At 42.9% G+C, this 16708-nt stretch overlaps 1 protein-coding gene across 2 annotated transcripts in view; it reads left to right on the top strand.

Annotated features, from left to right (window-relative positions):
- The window catches only part of Tbc1d30 (TBC1 domain family member 30), an 85399-nt gene that overhangs the window by 2717 nt on the left and 65974 nt on the right, over positions 1–16708 (top strand). For both annotated transcript variants that reach the window (XM_055626022.1, XM_055626020.1), the window contains exon 2: positions 1272–1436. In XM_055626022.1, coding sequence (XP_055481997.1) covers positions 1272–1436 — 165 coding nt within the window. The remainder of the gene's footprint in view (positions 1–1271; positions 1437–16708) is intronic.

Here is a 16708-nt window from a genome sequence, read left to right as displayed (position 1 = left end):
TATCTATCTATCTATCTATCTATCTATCTATCTATCTATCTATCTATCTATCTATCTTATGTATGTGGTGTTCTGCTTGCATGCCAGAAGAGGGCACTAGATCTCATTATAGATGGTTGTGAGCCACCATGTGGTTGCTGGGAATTGAACTCAGGACCTCTGAAAGAGCAGCGAGTGCTCCTAACCTCTGAGCCATCCCTCCAGCCCTGGTTCTTTCAAGTTTTAAAAAATTATTTTATGTGTTTGGGTGTTTTGCCTACATGTCTGCGTACCATGTATTCATGTATTCAGTGCCTGCAAAGGTCAGAAGAAGGGCTCTGGTCCCCTGGAACTGGGGTTACAGAAAGTTGTTAGCTCCATGTGCACGAGGAGTCGAACCCAGCCCTTTGGAAGAGCAGCCAGACCTCTTAACCTCCAAGTTATTTTGCTAGCCCAAGAACATAGAATTATTTGATCCTTTTAAAGGAAATATGTATTCTGCCATGTATGAAAAGTTACTAAGGTTCTAAAACGAAACGTGCTAGTAGATTCTTCGAAGACCATATAGTTAAAACAAAATCAGTGTGGCCACATCCATCCACATTATAAAATGTGCTTATACTACTTGCTTTTAACTCACAGTTGACGAAGTTGTTTTTAGCTGTTTTTTCTTTTTGAGGTCTTGGGGTTTGAACAAGCAGGACCTTGCACATGATAGGCAAGGAAGGCCTCTACCACTGAGCCCTCTCTTACTTTATATTTCTTTATTTTTGGGTGCATGTGTGTGCATGTGTGCCTGTACAGGCCAGAGGCCAGTGTGCACCAAGTGGGTGCTGGGGTTGGTGAACTCGCAAGGTAAGTACTTTACTGTCTCCACAGCACTTATGTTCTTGAGACAGTATCTTAGCTGCGTGGTCTGGCTTTGAACTTGTAACTCTCCTGCTCAGTCTCTTGAGCAGGCGGCACTACAGGCCTGAGCCACCAGGCTCAGTAGCTGTCAATCTTCAAGCGTTGAAAGGTATGTGGTGTAATTGGAGCTGGTAATGGTAAAAGTAAGAGTCTTTGCTTGCTTGTTACAGGTAGCATCAAGGATAACGTTTACCTTATAGGATTTGTCTCACGAGCAAAGCGGGGGATGAACGAGTCGCCTTAGCTGAATATGTGCATGTTATCTCGGATGAAAAGCTAGAATTAGTGGGTGTAAACGCATTTTCTAGACATGCACCCGTTGACTATTAGCATACTGGGGATTCGGATCCCCGTCAAGGGATTTGTTTTTCCTTTTCTGATAGACTCTGGTGAGCTGAAGACCATTCTTCGAGAGCTAAAGTACAGGATCGGCATCCAGTCGGCAAAGTTGCTCCGGCAGCTGAAGCAGAAAGACAGGCTTCTGCATAAAGTCCAGAAGAACTGCGACATTGTGACGGCCTGCCTGCAGGCCGTGTCACAGAAGAGAAGTAAGTCCTGGGGGAGGGGCTGTCTGTCCATCCTTTGCTGCTTCTGCTGGCAGCGGAGTTGCAGCAGGAACTGCTCTGTAACACTGTGGAAGGTTCAGGAGCCAAACAAACAGCACAGCTTCTCTCTTAAATTAAAATGAAAATGCTTCACGTCTCATGTCAAATCCTATGTTGATTAGTCATGACTTGAGGTCACACTTCACTCTGACTATGTGTGATACTAAATGGCCTTTAACAAGTGTCAAATGGACATAACTTAAAGTCTTTCCTTTAATCTCTGTGCTTTGATGAGGATGTTAAATGATCAGCATAGTCAATGACAGCCATGTACAGCCTGCTCTGAAACCAAACCCAAAAAGGACAAAATATTTGAACAAACCAAATATTTATGTTACCCACTTTTCCCTGAGAACTGCCTAGCTTGTTAAACTGAATTAAAAAAATTGTTCAGTTACCAATCCATCTTAATTGTTAGGTATCAAAACTTGTGAATGACTTTTGTAATTCTTCATACAGTTGCATTATGTTTTATTCCGCTAATGTGTCTCTTTTTTTTGTTTGTTTTGTTTTGCATTCTTTCTGTTAACACGCAGCGTGGCAGAGCGGGGTTCAGGTATGGCGAACACAGGCGCAAGTGTCATTCTGATAAAATGCTTGGGGCAGTTTCTTGGGTGCATGTCAGAGTTGCTTTTCCTTATTACTTTCCTCTGTCACATTTTATATGTAAAGTAACAGATCAAAGGTTTTGTTTTTTAATTCCAAATTGAGATGTGTCTGTTTTCATGAAACAATGTCCAGGGTTTGATTAGTTTTCAGTGATAACATGAGCAGCTTAAAATCCTATCTAACGGTGTGTTTTCTGCCTTCTTCAATATGCTGCTATTTGCTCTCTTTAACTTACTTACGGTTTTGGCATAGAATGCATGTTAGTGATTACAGTGGTCTCATGATGGCCTGCACCAAGAGGAATACAGTTGAGTGGACAGCCTTTTCTCTAGTTGGGCACTTATCTGAAGAGCTAGAGAAGGATGAAGGAAGGGGGCACGGATATGCGTACATACATATCTATGTAGAGTTGATATATGTTATACGTGATAACTTTTCATGGATTCTGACTGATTCAAAATGTGTTAAGTACAAACTATTTTCCCCTTCTAATATGAGAGGCTGATTTTGATTTTTTTTGTTCGATTTTGTTTTTATCTACTTAGTTTTTAGCTTCTCTACAAGAAGTTGAAAGCGCAAACTGCTAAAAGCATGGAGTTGGATGTGTAGGGAAGGCCTAAGGGAAGGTAGAGCCGATGGGAGGGATGAGAGGAGGCGGAGCTTGGTGGACTCTGTACTTCTGGAGACTGACCAGTGTTAGACTTCAGATGTCTTTGATTGGTGGAATTATTGGCATTTGTGTCTTCTAGACAAATGTGTCCATTAGCCCCAACTCAACTTGAGAACCGTCAAATGCATATTCCTTGTGTATCTTAAATATATGTCTTCAATTCTAACCAGTTTTTTTGTTTTTCATTCTAGAGGGTATGGGGCTGTCCTGAGCGTTTCTCGGTGAGCTTAATCCCTTTCTCGGTGACAGGGATAGTTTAGAGCTACAGACCTTTACACTCATTGCGTGCTTCCTGCAGAGGTGACAGCAGAGATGCTCGGAGCTCCAAGATCCGAGACACTACTGCCACACGTGTCACCTGCTCCGTTTTAGAATAGTTGGCAATGACAGATTCAAATACAATGTGTTGACTCATTTTGGTGAATGCAGAGGTTGGGGCTGGGGAGATGGCATGGCCAGTAAGAGTGCTTGTTTGAGGGTCTGATGAGTTTGGATCCCAAGAACCCAGGTAAAGACAAATAACGGTTTATACTTCATCGTTTCTGACAAAAGTGTTACAGCAGTGTCTTAATTACTGTTCTATTGCTGTGAAGGGACACCATGACCAAGGCATCTTATAAAGGAAAGCATTTAATTGGGGGCTTGCTGACAGTTTCAGAGGTTTGGTCCATGATCATCGTGGTGGCCCACTGGCAGCAGGCAGGCAGCATGGTGCTGGGGCAGTAGCTGAGAGCTAACTTCAGATCCACAAGCAGGAGGCAGAGAGAGAGAGAGAGAGACAGACAGACAGACAGACAGACACAGACATGCTGGGCCTGACATGGACTTTTGAAACCTCACAGCCCACTTCCAGTGACACACCTCCTCTGAGAAGGCCATACCTCCTCATCCTATCTAAACAGTTCACCAACTGAAAACCGAACATTCAAATATATGAGACTACGAGGGCCGTTCTCATTCAAACCACCACAGTCCGTATCTCTTTAAGACTGAGGTGAGACCAAGACAAGCGTGATCCAGTGAGTGTGGTAGTACAGGCCTGTACTCTTGGCTCTCAGGAGCCTGAAGCAGGAGGATCAAGATTTTGAGGTCTGCTTGGGCTGCACTACCAGATTCTATCTCAAAAGAAATCAAACAGGAAAGAGGGGCAGGATCAGTATTTGTCTTATAGAAGAGTGTATTTTTCTTCTGTATCATGTAAGAATATTTATTTTTAATAGCCATTTTAATAGTGACTAAAAATAGCAGCAGCAGCTGTGATAATTTATTGGGTGAATGCCTCATGCCCAATTATTGCTTTTCTTTCTGATGTTCTTTAGGCACATTGTATTAGAACATTGAGATTCAGCAAGTTTAACTAATTTGCTGAAAGTCAGTCACATTGCTGAGTGATTGAGAAAGAACTGAGAGATGGTAGTCTCAGAAGTCCACATTTTCCACTGCAAATCACGAGTGCTCTGTTGTTTTTTTTTTTCCCTTCTCTAGCTCTGCAATATTGTTGCAGCATTGCTGAGTTTTGTAATGTGCAGAAAACAGAATAGTTTCTGGTTTACAGCAAGCATTGCTTTAGCACAGTCTGTCCAGGAAGGAAGTGTTTATCTTGGCTAAACGATTATATTGTACAACTGGCGTGTAGGAAAACCCACTTGAAGGCTCTATGACAACAAAAGGGATTAAGGGGTGTTGGGCCAGGAGGATCAGCAGTTTGAGGCCAGACTGCTACACAGTGAGACCCCGACTCAGAACCACAACACGGAGCCTCCCCCAAACTCCAAACAAGCAAACAAAACAAAGCTAAAACCAGTTGATGCAGGATCAGTATTTGTCCCATAGAAGAAGGTATTACCCTCCTATGCTCATCGAAGGATGGGCTGTTGAGATTGTTATCTGTTTTGCTTAACGACCTTCTCCTGGGAGCAGAAGCCATGTTCTGGCACATGGCTTTCCAACCTTCTGCTTTGGGGTAGTAAATGTCCTGGTTAAACCAGTGAGATGCTATTACAAATCAGGTAATAAAACGTAGCTGTAACTGTGAAGGCCTGACAAGAAAAAAACATGAGCGAAACCGGAGCGTATGTAGACACACTGAAGCCTGGCCAGTACATACAGGCTTCTCAGACAGCTGGCAGCCTAATTTTAGTAATGAATCCACACTAGCATCCCAAGTTTTACTGTTCCTTGTAAATGTCTGCAAGGGGCAGGTATCTTGTCAAAAAAGTGAGTGTCCTTTGTGTGTTTATGTGTGCGGGTGCAGGTGTACAGGTGTCTGTATGTTGTGCATACGTGTGCCTGTATGTGATGATCATGGACCAGTCTGGGAGTTGGTGTTCTCCCTCACCTGTGTGGCACCAGGGGACGGAAGTCAGGTGATCAGGCTTGGAAGCCAGAGCCTCTATTCTTTGAGCTATCCCAATGGCTCAAGATCCTGTTTTTCAGTCTTTTATTTTGTTTTGTCACAACATTACAATAGTGAGCAGTTTTCTTTTAGCCATGACTTACAGAAACACATCTAAAATGGATCTAAATGCCTAAGCAAACGACAGCACAATGAAAAGTCCAGGGATGTGCAACAGAGACAGCTAACACCGTCCAGGTGCCTGGACAGACTCTTCGAAAATGACGGATCAGCTTACCCATTTGTCCTCCAGCCAGAAACCCTATGTGAATGAGCGGATTTATTCTCCCCAAGCTCCAGAGAGCCTGCAGTTCACTTTTCTTGGTCCCTTGGGGTCTCCTGCTCACTAGGAATCAAAGAAATAAACTCTTTGTAGGTAAGCAATGCTTCAGAAGGAGAAAGGAAGCATCAGGTGGACTTGAACTGACCGTGGTACTAACGGTTTGTTAATTTTGTTGGCGTAGTGGCTGTGTGGCTTCAGCTGTGCTGTTTGTTTATGTAGTCTGGCGCCTTTGCATGACAGTATTGGCTGTTCTGATACCATTTTGTGTGAGGAGCCCATTTCCCTCAATCAGCAGTCTGGCATTTTCTTACAGGTGCGATGGACTTCTTTAGTCACATGGGTGTCTTACAAATGTCTTCTCCATTTTTTTTTTCCTCTCATCAAGTGAGCAGCAGAGCTAAGTTCAACCTAGCCGATTTCACAGTCATGTGACCTGTGCGTTCTCAGGGTCCCATGCTCACCAGAGCCTCTTGTATGGTTTAATGCTCCATTGTTGATATTTTAAAGTTCTCAAAAAAATTTTTTTTGTTTTGTTTTTTTGTGGGGCCAGGTACTCATTACGTAGCTGAAAATCACTTGGAACTTCTTTTAATTTATTAACTTTTTTGAAAATTCAGCAATTCACCCACTGTATTTTGATCATACTTATCCTTAGTACCCTCTCCTGACCTCCTTCCTCCTGCCTGGACCCTTCTTCTTACAACTAGTCATCCTTCCATCCTCATGGTTAAAAATTGTGTGTATGTGTGCAACTCACTGAGTTTAATTCGTGTTGCTTGTGTGAGTACGGGTTGGGGGTTATATACTGCTAAGTTGGGTAACTTAGCAGTGGCTGCACACTGAAGAAAATTATTCCTCCTTCCTCAGCATCGTATGCAAGAAACTCTTTAGTTTTTTTGGGGTGTGTGTGTGTGTGTGTGTAGGGAATGTGACATCCATTCCTCCCCAAACCGTGACAAATGTTGAAGGACCCAGTCCTGTACAAGTAACTACGGCTGTTGAGTTTGTGAGTGCAACGGGCACGCCATGTCTAGAAGATGGCTTTTTACATCACTCCATCCCATCTTCCAACCCTTACATTTTTTTCTGTCTCTTCTTTTACACTGTTCCCCAAGCCTTGGGCTAGCTATGAGTCATAACTGCTTTCCACTGTTAAATGAGTCTTCTTCAGCTATCACTGACAGCAGCACTAATTTATGGATATAAATAAACATTTAGAAGACAATTTGAGGGTACAAGATATCAGTTTAGTGAAACAAACAAACAAAAAACCAAAAAACAACAGTAGTAGCTTGCCCCCTTTGGGTCTGTGACCTCGTGGTTTTCAGTACCAGGCATGGATATGGATTTCTTCCTGTGGAGTGGGGTCTCAGGTACAAACAGAAAACAGTTGGTTATTCCCATAACGGTCATGCCATTATTGCACTAGTGGACATAATTTTACCTGGCAGCTTGATTGTATAGCACACAGCGTCCATAACCAGTTAAGACCGTGTGGATTTCATTTTGCTGATTTCTGATATAGTTCAGTACCTTTGTATGACACTGGCTATTCTGATACCATTTCCTGTAATGAACAGCCTAACCCTATTGCCTCCCTCCCCCAGCTCCAGCAGCTTGTATATCACCTTCTGCACTATGAAAGCTAGCCAGCAGGGAGGAAGCATCCAGATCACTCCCAGCTTGGTTTATCTGTATGATCTTGAATTTTTGATCTTCCTATCTCTATCTCGCAAGCACTGGGATTACAGGCATGTGCCATCATTATCAATTTGTGTGGTATTGCAGAGCAAACCTAGGGTTTTGTGAATTCTAGGCCAACACTCTCCTGACTGACTTTCTTCAATGATATTTTTGAGCAAGAGACTCCATTAATCATGTAGTCAGCTCTACATGATTAAGCTGGTGCTTTTTTTAGTCCTGTATAAGGATTTTTTCTTTCTTTTTTAACCCCAAACTCATGAAGATGTATTAGGTTCTAGAAACTTCATTTTATGTTATTTCTTATAGTGCTGAGCAGCATCCCCAGCCTAAAAGCCTTATTATCTTGTGGGTATTTTGTTATCCTGATCTAAACCCATAGGTAGTTATTTCTGAAGTCATCAGACTGCATAACAGTTCTGTATCCAGGCTTTGTCACCTACTTCATGTTTATATATATTTAGAGGCATAGCTTAGTAGCCAAAAGTCAGTCACTTACTCACTCACACAACACCAGTCCTGTATCAGTCAAAAGGCTAAAGCAGTTTCACCGAAGAATTAACTTTCTACTTAAAATATGCTGTATTATGTAAGAGGATCATTTAAGACATTTTTATTTTAAGGAATAACAAAGGTCTATATGTCTGGATATTTGCTTGTCAAGCTTGTGTAATAGAAGCTCATTAGAAGCCCTTCCCTGGGTGAAAGCTCTGTCCTATGAAAGCATGAATTTACTTTTGTTTATACTCCTGCCATTTTTGTATATATTGCCAAGTGACTCGTGGTTCTGAAATACTGAGTAGCAAGGACAAGCCTGGCTGTGAAAGGAGGGGTAAAGTTTCCATCTGAGATAAAAGCTTGCAGAAGATAAAACACAAGGGTCTCTGGGGCCTGGTCTGCTGTTGGGTTCCTGGGAGGAGTCACATGATGTCACTTCAGGGGAGTCAGAGGGCAAAGTTAAAAATGAGTTCTGCAATGCGTGTCAGGCTGCCATCTAGAGCAGTACCCAAACGACCAGCTAGGCTGGGCAGGGCTAGCTCTCTACAGCCTTGCTTAGTTAGCTCTTAGCAGTGAGGGCACGAGCCTGTCTGTGGGTGTGGAGAGGAAGCCAGTGTTTCTGGAGCACCTTGAGGGATGAAGTAGTTCACATTGAAATAACCCAGCCTGCTGGGCATCTGTCCTTAAGTATCCCTCAGTGTGCAGTATACTAGGATCATCAGAGAGAAAGAGCCCCAGCTGAGGAAATGCCTCAGCTGTAAGGCAGTTTCTCAATTAGTGATCATTGGGAGAGGATCCAGCCCACTGTGGGTGGGTCCATCCCTGGACTGGTGGACCTGGGTTCTCTGAGAAAGCAGGCCAGTAAGCCACACTCCTCCGTGGCCTCTGCATTAGGTCCTGCCTCCTGGTTCCTCCCCTGTTGGAGTTCCTGTCCTGTCTTCCTTTGGTGCTGAACAGCAATGTAGAAATGTAAGCCAAATAAACCCTTTCCTCTCCAACTTGCTTTCTGGTATAGCTTATAGGCTACCACAAAGGAAACTTAGGGAAGAAACTCAATGCAGGACCTGAGGCAGATGCCATGGAGTAATGCTGCTTACTGGCTTGCTTCCCCATGGCTTGCTGATTTTTGTTTGTTTGTTCTTTTTGAGACAGGTTCTCACATGCAACTCTGGTTTTCCTGGAACTCACTATGTAGACCAGAGTGGCCTCAAAGTCACAGAGATCTGGCTGGCCCTGCCTCCCAGGTGCTGGGATTGAAGGCATGCACCACTATACCCACCTCAGCCTGCTTTCTTATTCCACCCAGGACCACCTGCCCGGGGGTGGCACCTCTCATAGTGAGCTGGTTCTTCCCATGTTGATCATTAATTGGGAAAATACCCTGACAGGCCTGCTTGTAGTTAGATAGAGACACTTTCTTACTGTGGTTTCTCTTCCCAGATAGCTTTAGCTTGTGTCAAGTTGACAAAACACAACAAAACAAAACAAAACAAAACAAAACAAAACAAAACAAACAAACCCAACCAGGACACCAATTATACGGCAAGGAGGAGACTTTTCATTTTTAGAGTCTTTTCTTAAGAGGCCTGGTAATGCTTGCCCATCTGTTCTTGGGAACTGTGGGCTCACTGCAGGGCTCACTGACTCTGAGCATCACTGAAGGTGATCTGGATAGAACTCCAAGGCCAGTGTCTTTGGGCTCTTCTCTCGGGGCCGGAAAGGCTCCCCAGGGCACAGTCTTCTGTCCCCACCCCACCGCTTGCAGCTTGAAGATTTGGCTGTTGCTATTGTGTGTCTGTCCTTCAGTACGAATTTGCTCATTGAGTGTTCTGATTTAGGGGATATTCTCTGAGAAAAAAATTGGTTACTGTTGTTATACACTCACAACACAGATCCCTTCTGCAACCAAAGGTATGGGGCTTTTCCCCTCAGCCAGCAAGCACTCAGTTCTGCAGTGGACATCCGCTGAATGCCTTTTAATTCAACCAGATTCGGACACTATCTGCCTGGACACAGGCACCCCCACTTCAGAAGGCCGATTATAACCAGTCCCCCTGCTCTGGTTGTTTTCACCTGTGCTCATGATGGAGTGGCTAGACCCTGCTTTCCCACAGTCCCGCTGCTCAAGTTACTTAGTCATAGGAGCTCGCAGAACTCACAGCCAACACACCATTACCTCATCAAGGCTGCAGCGGAAAAGATGCATGAGTTTTAAGACCCGGGAAGAGATTCAGTCCTTCTGTGCTCTCTCTAGACTAGCTACACTCCAGAAACTATCACACGTCCTTCTTGAAGCTTTCTGGACTGTTTTTCTTTTTTCTTTCTTTCTTTCTTTCTTTCTTTCTTTCTTTCTTTCTCTCTCTCTCTCTCTCTCTCTCTCTCTCTCTCTCTCTCTCTCTCCTTTCTTGTTTGTTTTTCTGGAGATTTACTCACATGGGGGACCATGACTGAAGGAAGAGGTGTGGTCTAGCGCTGATACTATGAGTGAATAGGAACCCAGCAAGTCCGCTTGTTCTGATTCTGCCGGGCCTGTCTGCAGCAACCCTTCCTGGGCACTGGGTAGGGCTCCTTCAGGCTCCTTCAGGTATGATGAAGAGCATACGCAGGCGTCTGTAGAAGAGACCAGCTGGAGAATTGCTTTGTGCGCTGAGATGCAAAGGTGGGACAGGAGGAGTGCATCCTTTTAGTTTTGTCCTTGGGGGGGACTAAGGAGCAGGTTAAATGACCGGGGAGGAGGGACTGAGATGGAAACAGATTTATTTCCTGCTTTTGCTTTCTGAGGCTTCAAGTGCTTCACCGCCCTTACAAGTTTCTTACCCCTTGATGGCTCTGAAGCTGCAGCAGAAACCAAGGTCATGCTGACCACATTGTTCTAGTCCTTTAGTAGGTAATGAGGGCTGTGGGAGTCATGAGCCAAGATCTGTGGAGACAATAGGAAACAGGTATCTCAGAGTATCAGAGTTCTCTCCCCCAGCTGGGGCGGTGAGCCTGCCCAGAAATGGAACATGGCGTGGGGGCAGGCACTGCCCAGGCTGAGGGAGCCTGAGGCAGGGGGGCAGCTCCTCAGGGGATTGACCCCCACTCTTCATTCTCTACTCTAAGCTTCCTGGTGTCAGTCCCAGAGTCATGCGGACCAGGGTATGACACAGTTGCCTTTCAGCTTTGCTCTGCCCGTTTGAGATTTGACCTTCTGGGTACTTGATGCCCATTCCTGTTTGCCAGTATGCTTTTTCCAGCCTCAAATGCCTGCTGTAGTTCTCTGCTTCCTTCTCATATTCCTTGTAGGTTATGATTTTTAAAATTCTCTTTATTATACTTTTAGTGTGATTTTTTTTTTCTGGGAACCAAATTGGATGTTCTCTTTCCCCATCTGCCATTGTATCTCAATGTGCTTTGAGTGTGTGCATGCATGCGCTCGTGTCTGTGTGTGTATGTGTATATGTGTGTGTAAGTACACTTGTTTGATATAGAAAAAGAAACTAACATTTAGGGTTATGTTTGGTGTATAAAATGGAGTTAACATTTAGATTAGAGGAGATTTCCCTTGAATTTGGAATTTGAATGTGGGCTTGTGAATTTTATCCCCAACTTGTAAATAGCGAACAGTTTGAAGTATGTTTCCAACATCTAATTAGTCTTGTGGTCTTCTCTGAAGTAACATAGCTTATGAGTAGATGAAAAAATTAGACTATTTTTAAAATGGAGTATAACTAAAGTTTATTGCAAGGGATCCTAATACAGATTTAAGCAAGAGAATGGTGCTTGGAAAAAAACATGACACACATTCTTTTTCTTTCTTTTCTTTTTCTTTTTGTTTGTTTGTTTGAGACAGGGCCTCATTATGTAGCTCTGGCTGGCGTGAAACTTGCTACATAGACCAGGCTGTAGGAACTCACAAAGATCCGCCTGCCTCTGCCTCTTGAATGCTGAGATTAAAGGTGTGTGCCACCATGTCAGGCCATGTATACATAAAACTTTTATATTTTAATAGCAGCTTCCCTCCAACAAGAAAAAAAAAATGTTTGCACATCTTATAGCTAAGAATGGTGTTTCCATTTTTCACAATCTATTCCAACGTATACCGAGAACTCACCAGGTGATTGAGCACGCTGCCGTAATACCTTTTGACTTTCTGAGAGGTTCCTGTGGCTTTGAGACAACTGATATATCTTCTTGTGACCTCAGTTAAAAAGGAGCAGATTTTCAGGAAAGATGTTTCCAGGTCTTGGTTGTGCTAATTTAGAGGTAAAGGGGAATGCATGTGGTTTCTCTTTACTCACAAGCTTTGGTTGAACACAGCGAGGCCTGAAGGAAGAATTCAGGACTCTTTGGTTGGTGGTCATTACCAATTCCACTCAGCAGGGGGCGCACGCTTCAGCTTTCATAGGAAAGGTATTACAGTTTATATAGTGTGTGCTTTCTCATCCCGGGAGGTAAGAAAGCCTTTAAAACTGAAGCTGATCTGATCGGGGACAGAGTATATGAAATGATTGGGGTCGTCCTTTTTAAAACCACCTTCTATACGTATTGTTAATATTCCTGCCTTTGGCTGTCATAGTGGGATGTTTCAATCATTTTGAATGTTAAAAAGGAACATTGCCATTAAATAAAATATCTTCCCTAGACTATATGCATGAACGTTAACTCATTCACCCAACTCATTCACTCAACTCATTCACCCATTTACATGCATTCACGATTTACCAGACATGATTATAAACAATGGGTAGCATGTTCAACATTAATAGCACGTAATTCAAAGCGCATTTTATGCTGGAGAGGATGTGGAGAAAGGGAAACTCTACTCCATTGCTGGTGGGAATGTAAGCTTGTATAACCATTTTGGAAATCAATCTGGTGCTTTCTCAGATAATTAGGAATAGTGATTCCTCAAGATCCAACTATACCATTCCTAGGCATATATCCAAAATATGCTCAAGTACATAACAAGGATATTTGCTCAACCATGTTCGTAGCAGCTTTATTCATAATAACAAGAACCTGGAAACAGTCTGGATGTCCCTCAACTGAGGAATGGATACAGAAATTGTGGTACATTTACACAATAGAATACTACTCAGCAACTAAAAACAAGGAAATCATGAAATTTGCAAGCAAATGGTGGGATCTAGAAAAGATCATCCTGAGTGAGGTATCCCAGAAGCAGAAAGACACACATGGTATATACTCACTTATAAGTGAGTATATAATAGGCATATATATATATGTATAATAGGCATATAGTATGTATATAATAGGCATGTAATACAGGATAAACATACTAAAATCTGTACACCTAAAGAAGCTAAGCAAGGAGGAGGACTCTAGGTAATATGAACAGTCCTCGCTCAGAAAGGCAAACAGGACAGAAATCGAAAGAGGGAGAAAACAGGAAACAGGACAGGAGCCTACCACAGAGGGCTGAAAGACTCTACCCAGCAGTGTATCAAAGCAGATGCTGAGGCTCATAACCAAACTTTGGGCAAAGTGCAGGGAATCTTATGAAAGAAGGGAGAGATAGAAAGACCTGGAGGGGAGAGGAGCTTCACAAGGAGATCAACATAACCAAGAAATCTGGGCCCAGGGATATTTTCTGAGACTGATAGTCTAACCAAGGACCATTGATGGAGATAACCTAGAACTCCTGTATAGATGTAGCCCATGGAAGCTCAGTGTCCAAGTGGGTGTCCTAGTAAGGAGAACAGGGACTGTCTCTGACATGAACTCAGTGGCTGGCTCTTTGATTACCTCGAGCAGCCTTACCAGGCCATAGAGGAAGACAATGCAGCCAGTCCTGATGAGACCTGATAGACTTGGGTCAGATGGAAGGGGAGGAAGACCTCCCCTATCAGGGGCATGGGAGGAGAAGAGGGAGAGAGGGTAGGATTGAGGTAATGAGGGAGGGGGCTACAGCTGGCATACAAAGTGAATAAATTGTAATCAATATAAAAGAGAAAAAGAAAAAAGTGCCTTTTACTCCAGGTATATAAATCTAAGATGAATTTGAATATCTTCCCTTTGAAACATATGGTAAAGTTACATACACTGCATGTTTACTTGCAGGAATTTTAATAGAGATCTTCAATTTCCATTCTCTGCAAAGGAGGGAATTACTGCAGTGCTCTCAAATGTTCATTTTGTTGAAGTTATTTGGGGATTAAAAATTAAAAAAAAACAAAAACAAAAACAAAAACCATACCAAAGCTTGGCTTCTACTTTCCAACATTCAGATTTAATTGAGTGAATTGACACATTGATTTTTAAGCTTCCAGAGCTATTCTTATGGACAGAAAAGTTTGAAAACGGTTAAACTGTTCCTTAACACTGACGACCCCTGAAGAGAAGGACGAGGGCTTATTCTTCTTTAATTCCCTTTCCTTCTTGGCCTGGAATTTGCAGTGTAGCCCACGCTGGCTGTAGACTCTCAGGGATTCTAGGCATATGCCATGCCACTCTGCGGAATCCTAGTTTTTTGGGCACATGCAGCGTATTTAACCTGTCAGTGATCACTAACAACTCATCGCTTGTTTAACTGTATAGAGTTTACATCTTGCGTGTTCACAGTTCTCTTGCATGCACACAAATCAATTGCCCTGATCTCCGCTGGCAAAACCCCAACCCTCAGATCTCTAGCCATCTTGTGTATGCGCCTACTACTGACCTTGGCTGGAGAAACAGACATCTAACCCCTCTTTAAAGGTGTGACTGCTAATGTATTGGAGCGTCTTGCTGTTGTCGGCCATCTTACTTTATTTCTCTAGTTCACACTCCTGCCCCTGCTCCATGTTTATATCCCATTCTGTTTCCTTAGTGTATATTTTACTGGAGGTAATACGAGCAATCAAAAGAGTTCTGTAAGCCGTATGTAGTGGGGTGTGTCTGTAAGCCCAACACCCGGAAGGCTGAAGCAGGAAGATAGAATTCAAGGCTGGCCTTAGCAATAAAGCAGGACCCTATCTGAAAAGAAACGAGAGAGGTAGGGTGTCCTCACACGCCTGTCTTGAATGGGCAAGTTCTCTTCAAGTGACCTAGTATAAACTAGCCACGTCTTTGTGTATATTGGGTTCATCATCTCTTCCCAACTCAGGAAATCAACACTTCTCTTACCTGTTTGCTTTTATCAATTCTCCATCTCTATTGTATCACCCAAACCGATTTTTATCGTTAATTAAAACTAACACTAAAATTGTACTTGAACATTAGACTACTGTTCCATTTTTCTATGCTTCTCTTAACTTATAAGATGAATGGTAATATTGGCTCTGTGGATCTCAGGAATGTTTTAGAGACAAAACTAAAAGTGTTTTGAAATATAAAATGTGTAAGTATAACAAATGTGTATATATGAATGTGTATTTGTATATGTGTATATATGTGTATAAGACATCTTTGAATATATATATATACATATATATGTATGTGTGTGTGTATATATATATATATATATATATATATATATATATATATATATATATCCTATACTGGATACTGGATACTGAGGGCAAACAAAATTCCACAGTATCTGTATCACTACATCCCTTATTGTTCTGACCGAATACCCGAAAACAAGCAACTTAAGGAGACAGAAGTTTATTTTGGCTTGTGGTTTGAGGGGTTACAGTCCATCCTAGCAAGAGAAGGCATGGCAGGGGCAAGTTCAAATGGGAAGCAGAGAAAGGAGAAGCTGAGCTCAACTGGCTTTTTCCTTTTTATTCAGTATACAAGCCCAGCCCATGGGACAGCGTTGCTCACATTCATGGTGTGTGGAAATGTCCCAAATGACATGCCCAAAGGTGTATCTCCTAGGTGATTCCAAGCCCAGTCAAGGTGACACTGAAGATAACCCGTCTAGGAAAATAAAGATTCAGACAAGCAAACAAAAATAATTACTGTCCCTACAGTAGTCCTGATATGTTGGAACTAGTTTTAGACAACTTCCAATTTCATAGAGTATATGTTTATCACCTAGTCTTTGTAGTCTGTGCTTCTGTACAGCCTGGCACTCTGGTAAAGCTTGCAATGTTTCAAAGTAAAACTATGCACTTTATGGAACTCTGAGGCGGGGGGGGGGCGGTGCTTAGGAGAAGGTTTTACCAAAACACAGGAATGTCAGGGGAGCCAAGGCTGTTGCTCATCTCTAGAGAAGGACTTAGTTAAGCATCTTCCTACTGCTAAAACAGGTGAGAAATTCGCTAAGTTGTCAGAGCCATTTATAACGATTAGTAGAATGGTGATTCCAACTTTGTCTCTACACATAACTCCTATTTTTGGTCCCTCTTCCCTTGGAACCACTTTTCAGGCTGCAGGGCATGCTCCAGTACCTGCCAGGCCAGAGGCTGGCTTCAGATAGGTTCCCCAAGAGCAGCAATGGAGAAAGGTGAGTGCAGAGAGGGAGAGAGTATCCTCATGGGTACAAGGAGGCATGAGTTGAGAGCCATCTCACCTGGGCTTGAGTCCCTGTTTTGCCACTGCATAGCTGTGTGGTAGCATGTGTAGCATTCATAGCACTGCTTGGCTCCTTACTAGGCTCTTCATTCTTGCTGTGTAGAGGCTCAGGAGTACCCTTCCCACCAGCACTTGTACACTTGTGTTTTTGTGGCAGTTATGAAGGTTTCTGGGGCTTCTCTATGTTTAAAAATAATTGATGAGGTTGGATTATTTAAGGCACAGATGTTGAATAACCATGACTAGGGATTTCATAATTTTTAAATAAATAGCTCTTTGGGAAAGGATTGCCCAGCCTTCTCCGCTAATGTGGAAGATCAGGCCTCCTCTATATGTTTTATTTGAGAATGCTTTTCAACATGTTTTTGGATCTGTGCTATATGTGGAAGTAGGCTCTGTGCGAACAAAGGGCAACTGGGGCAAAGAGCAAATCCTCAAAACTCATGAACCAAGAAAGGGTGTTTGAAAGTAATAGTATTGGAAACTGGGGATGACAGTCCACATTGTCAGTTCAGAGTGTGGGAGGCTGAGGCAGGAGGATTACAGTGAGTTCTGGCTAGCCTGGGCTATACCATGATTCCCCCTCCTCCAAAGAAGTAGGGTTAGAAGGGAAT

The sequence above is a fragment of the Psammomys obesus genome, unplaced genomic scaffold (genome assembly GCF_907164565.1).
Source record: "Psammomys obesus unplaced genomic scaffold, mPsaObe1.curated_primary_1811, whole genome shotgun sequence".
NCBI classification, from domain to species: Eukaryota; Metazoa; Chordata; class Mammalia; order Rodentia; family Muridae; genus Psammomys; species Psammomys obesus.
This window is presented reverse-complemented; position numbering and strand designations above follow the sequence as displayed.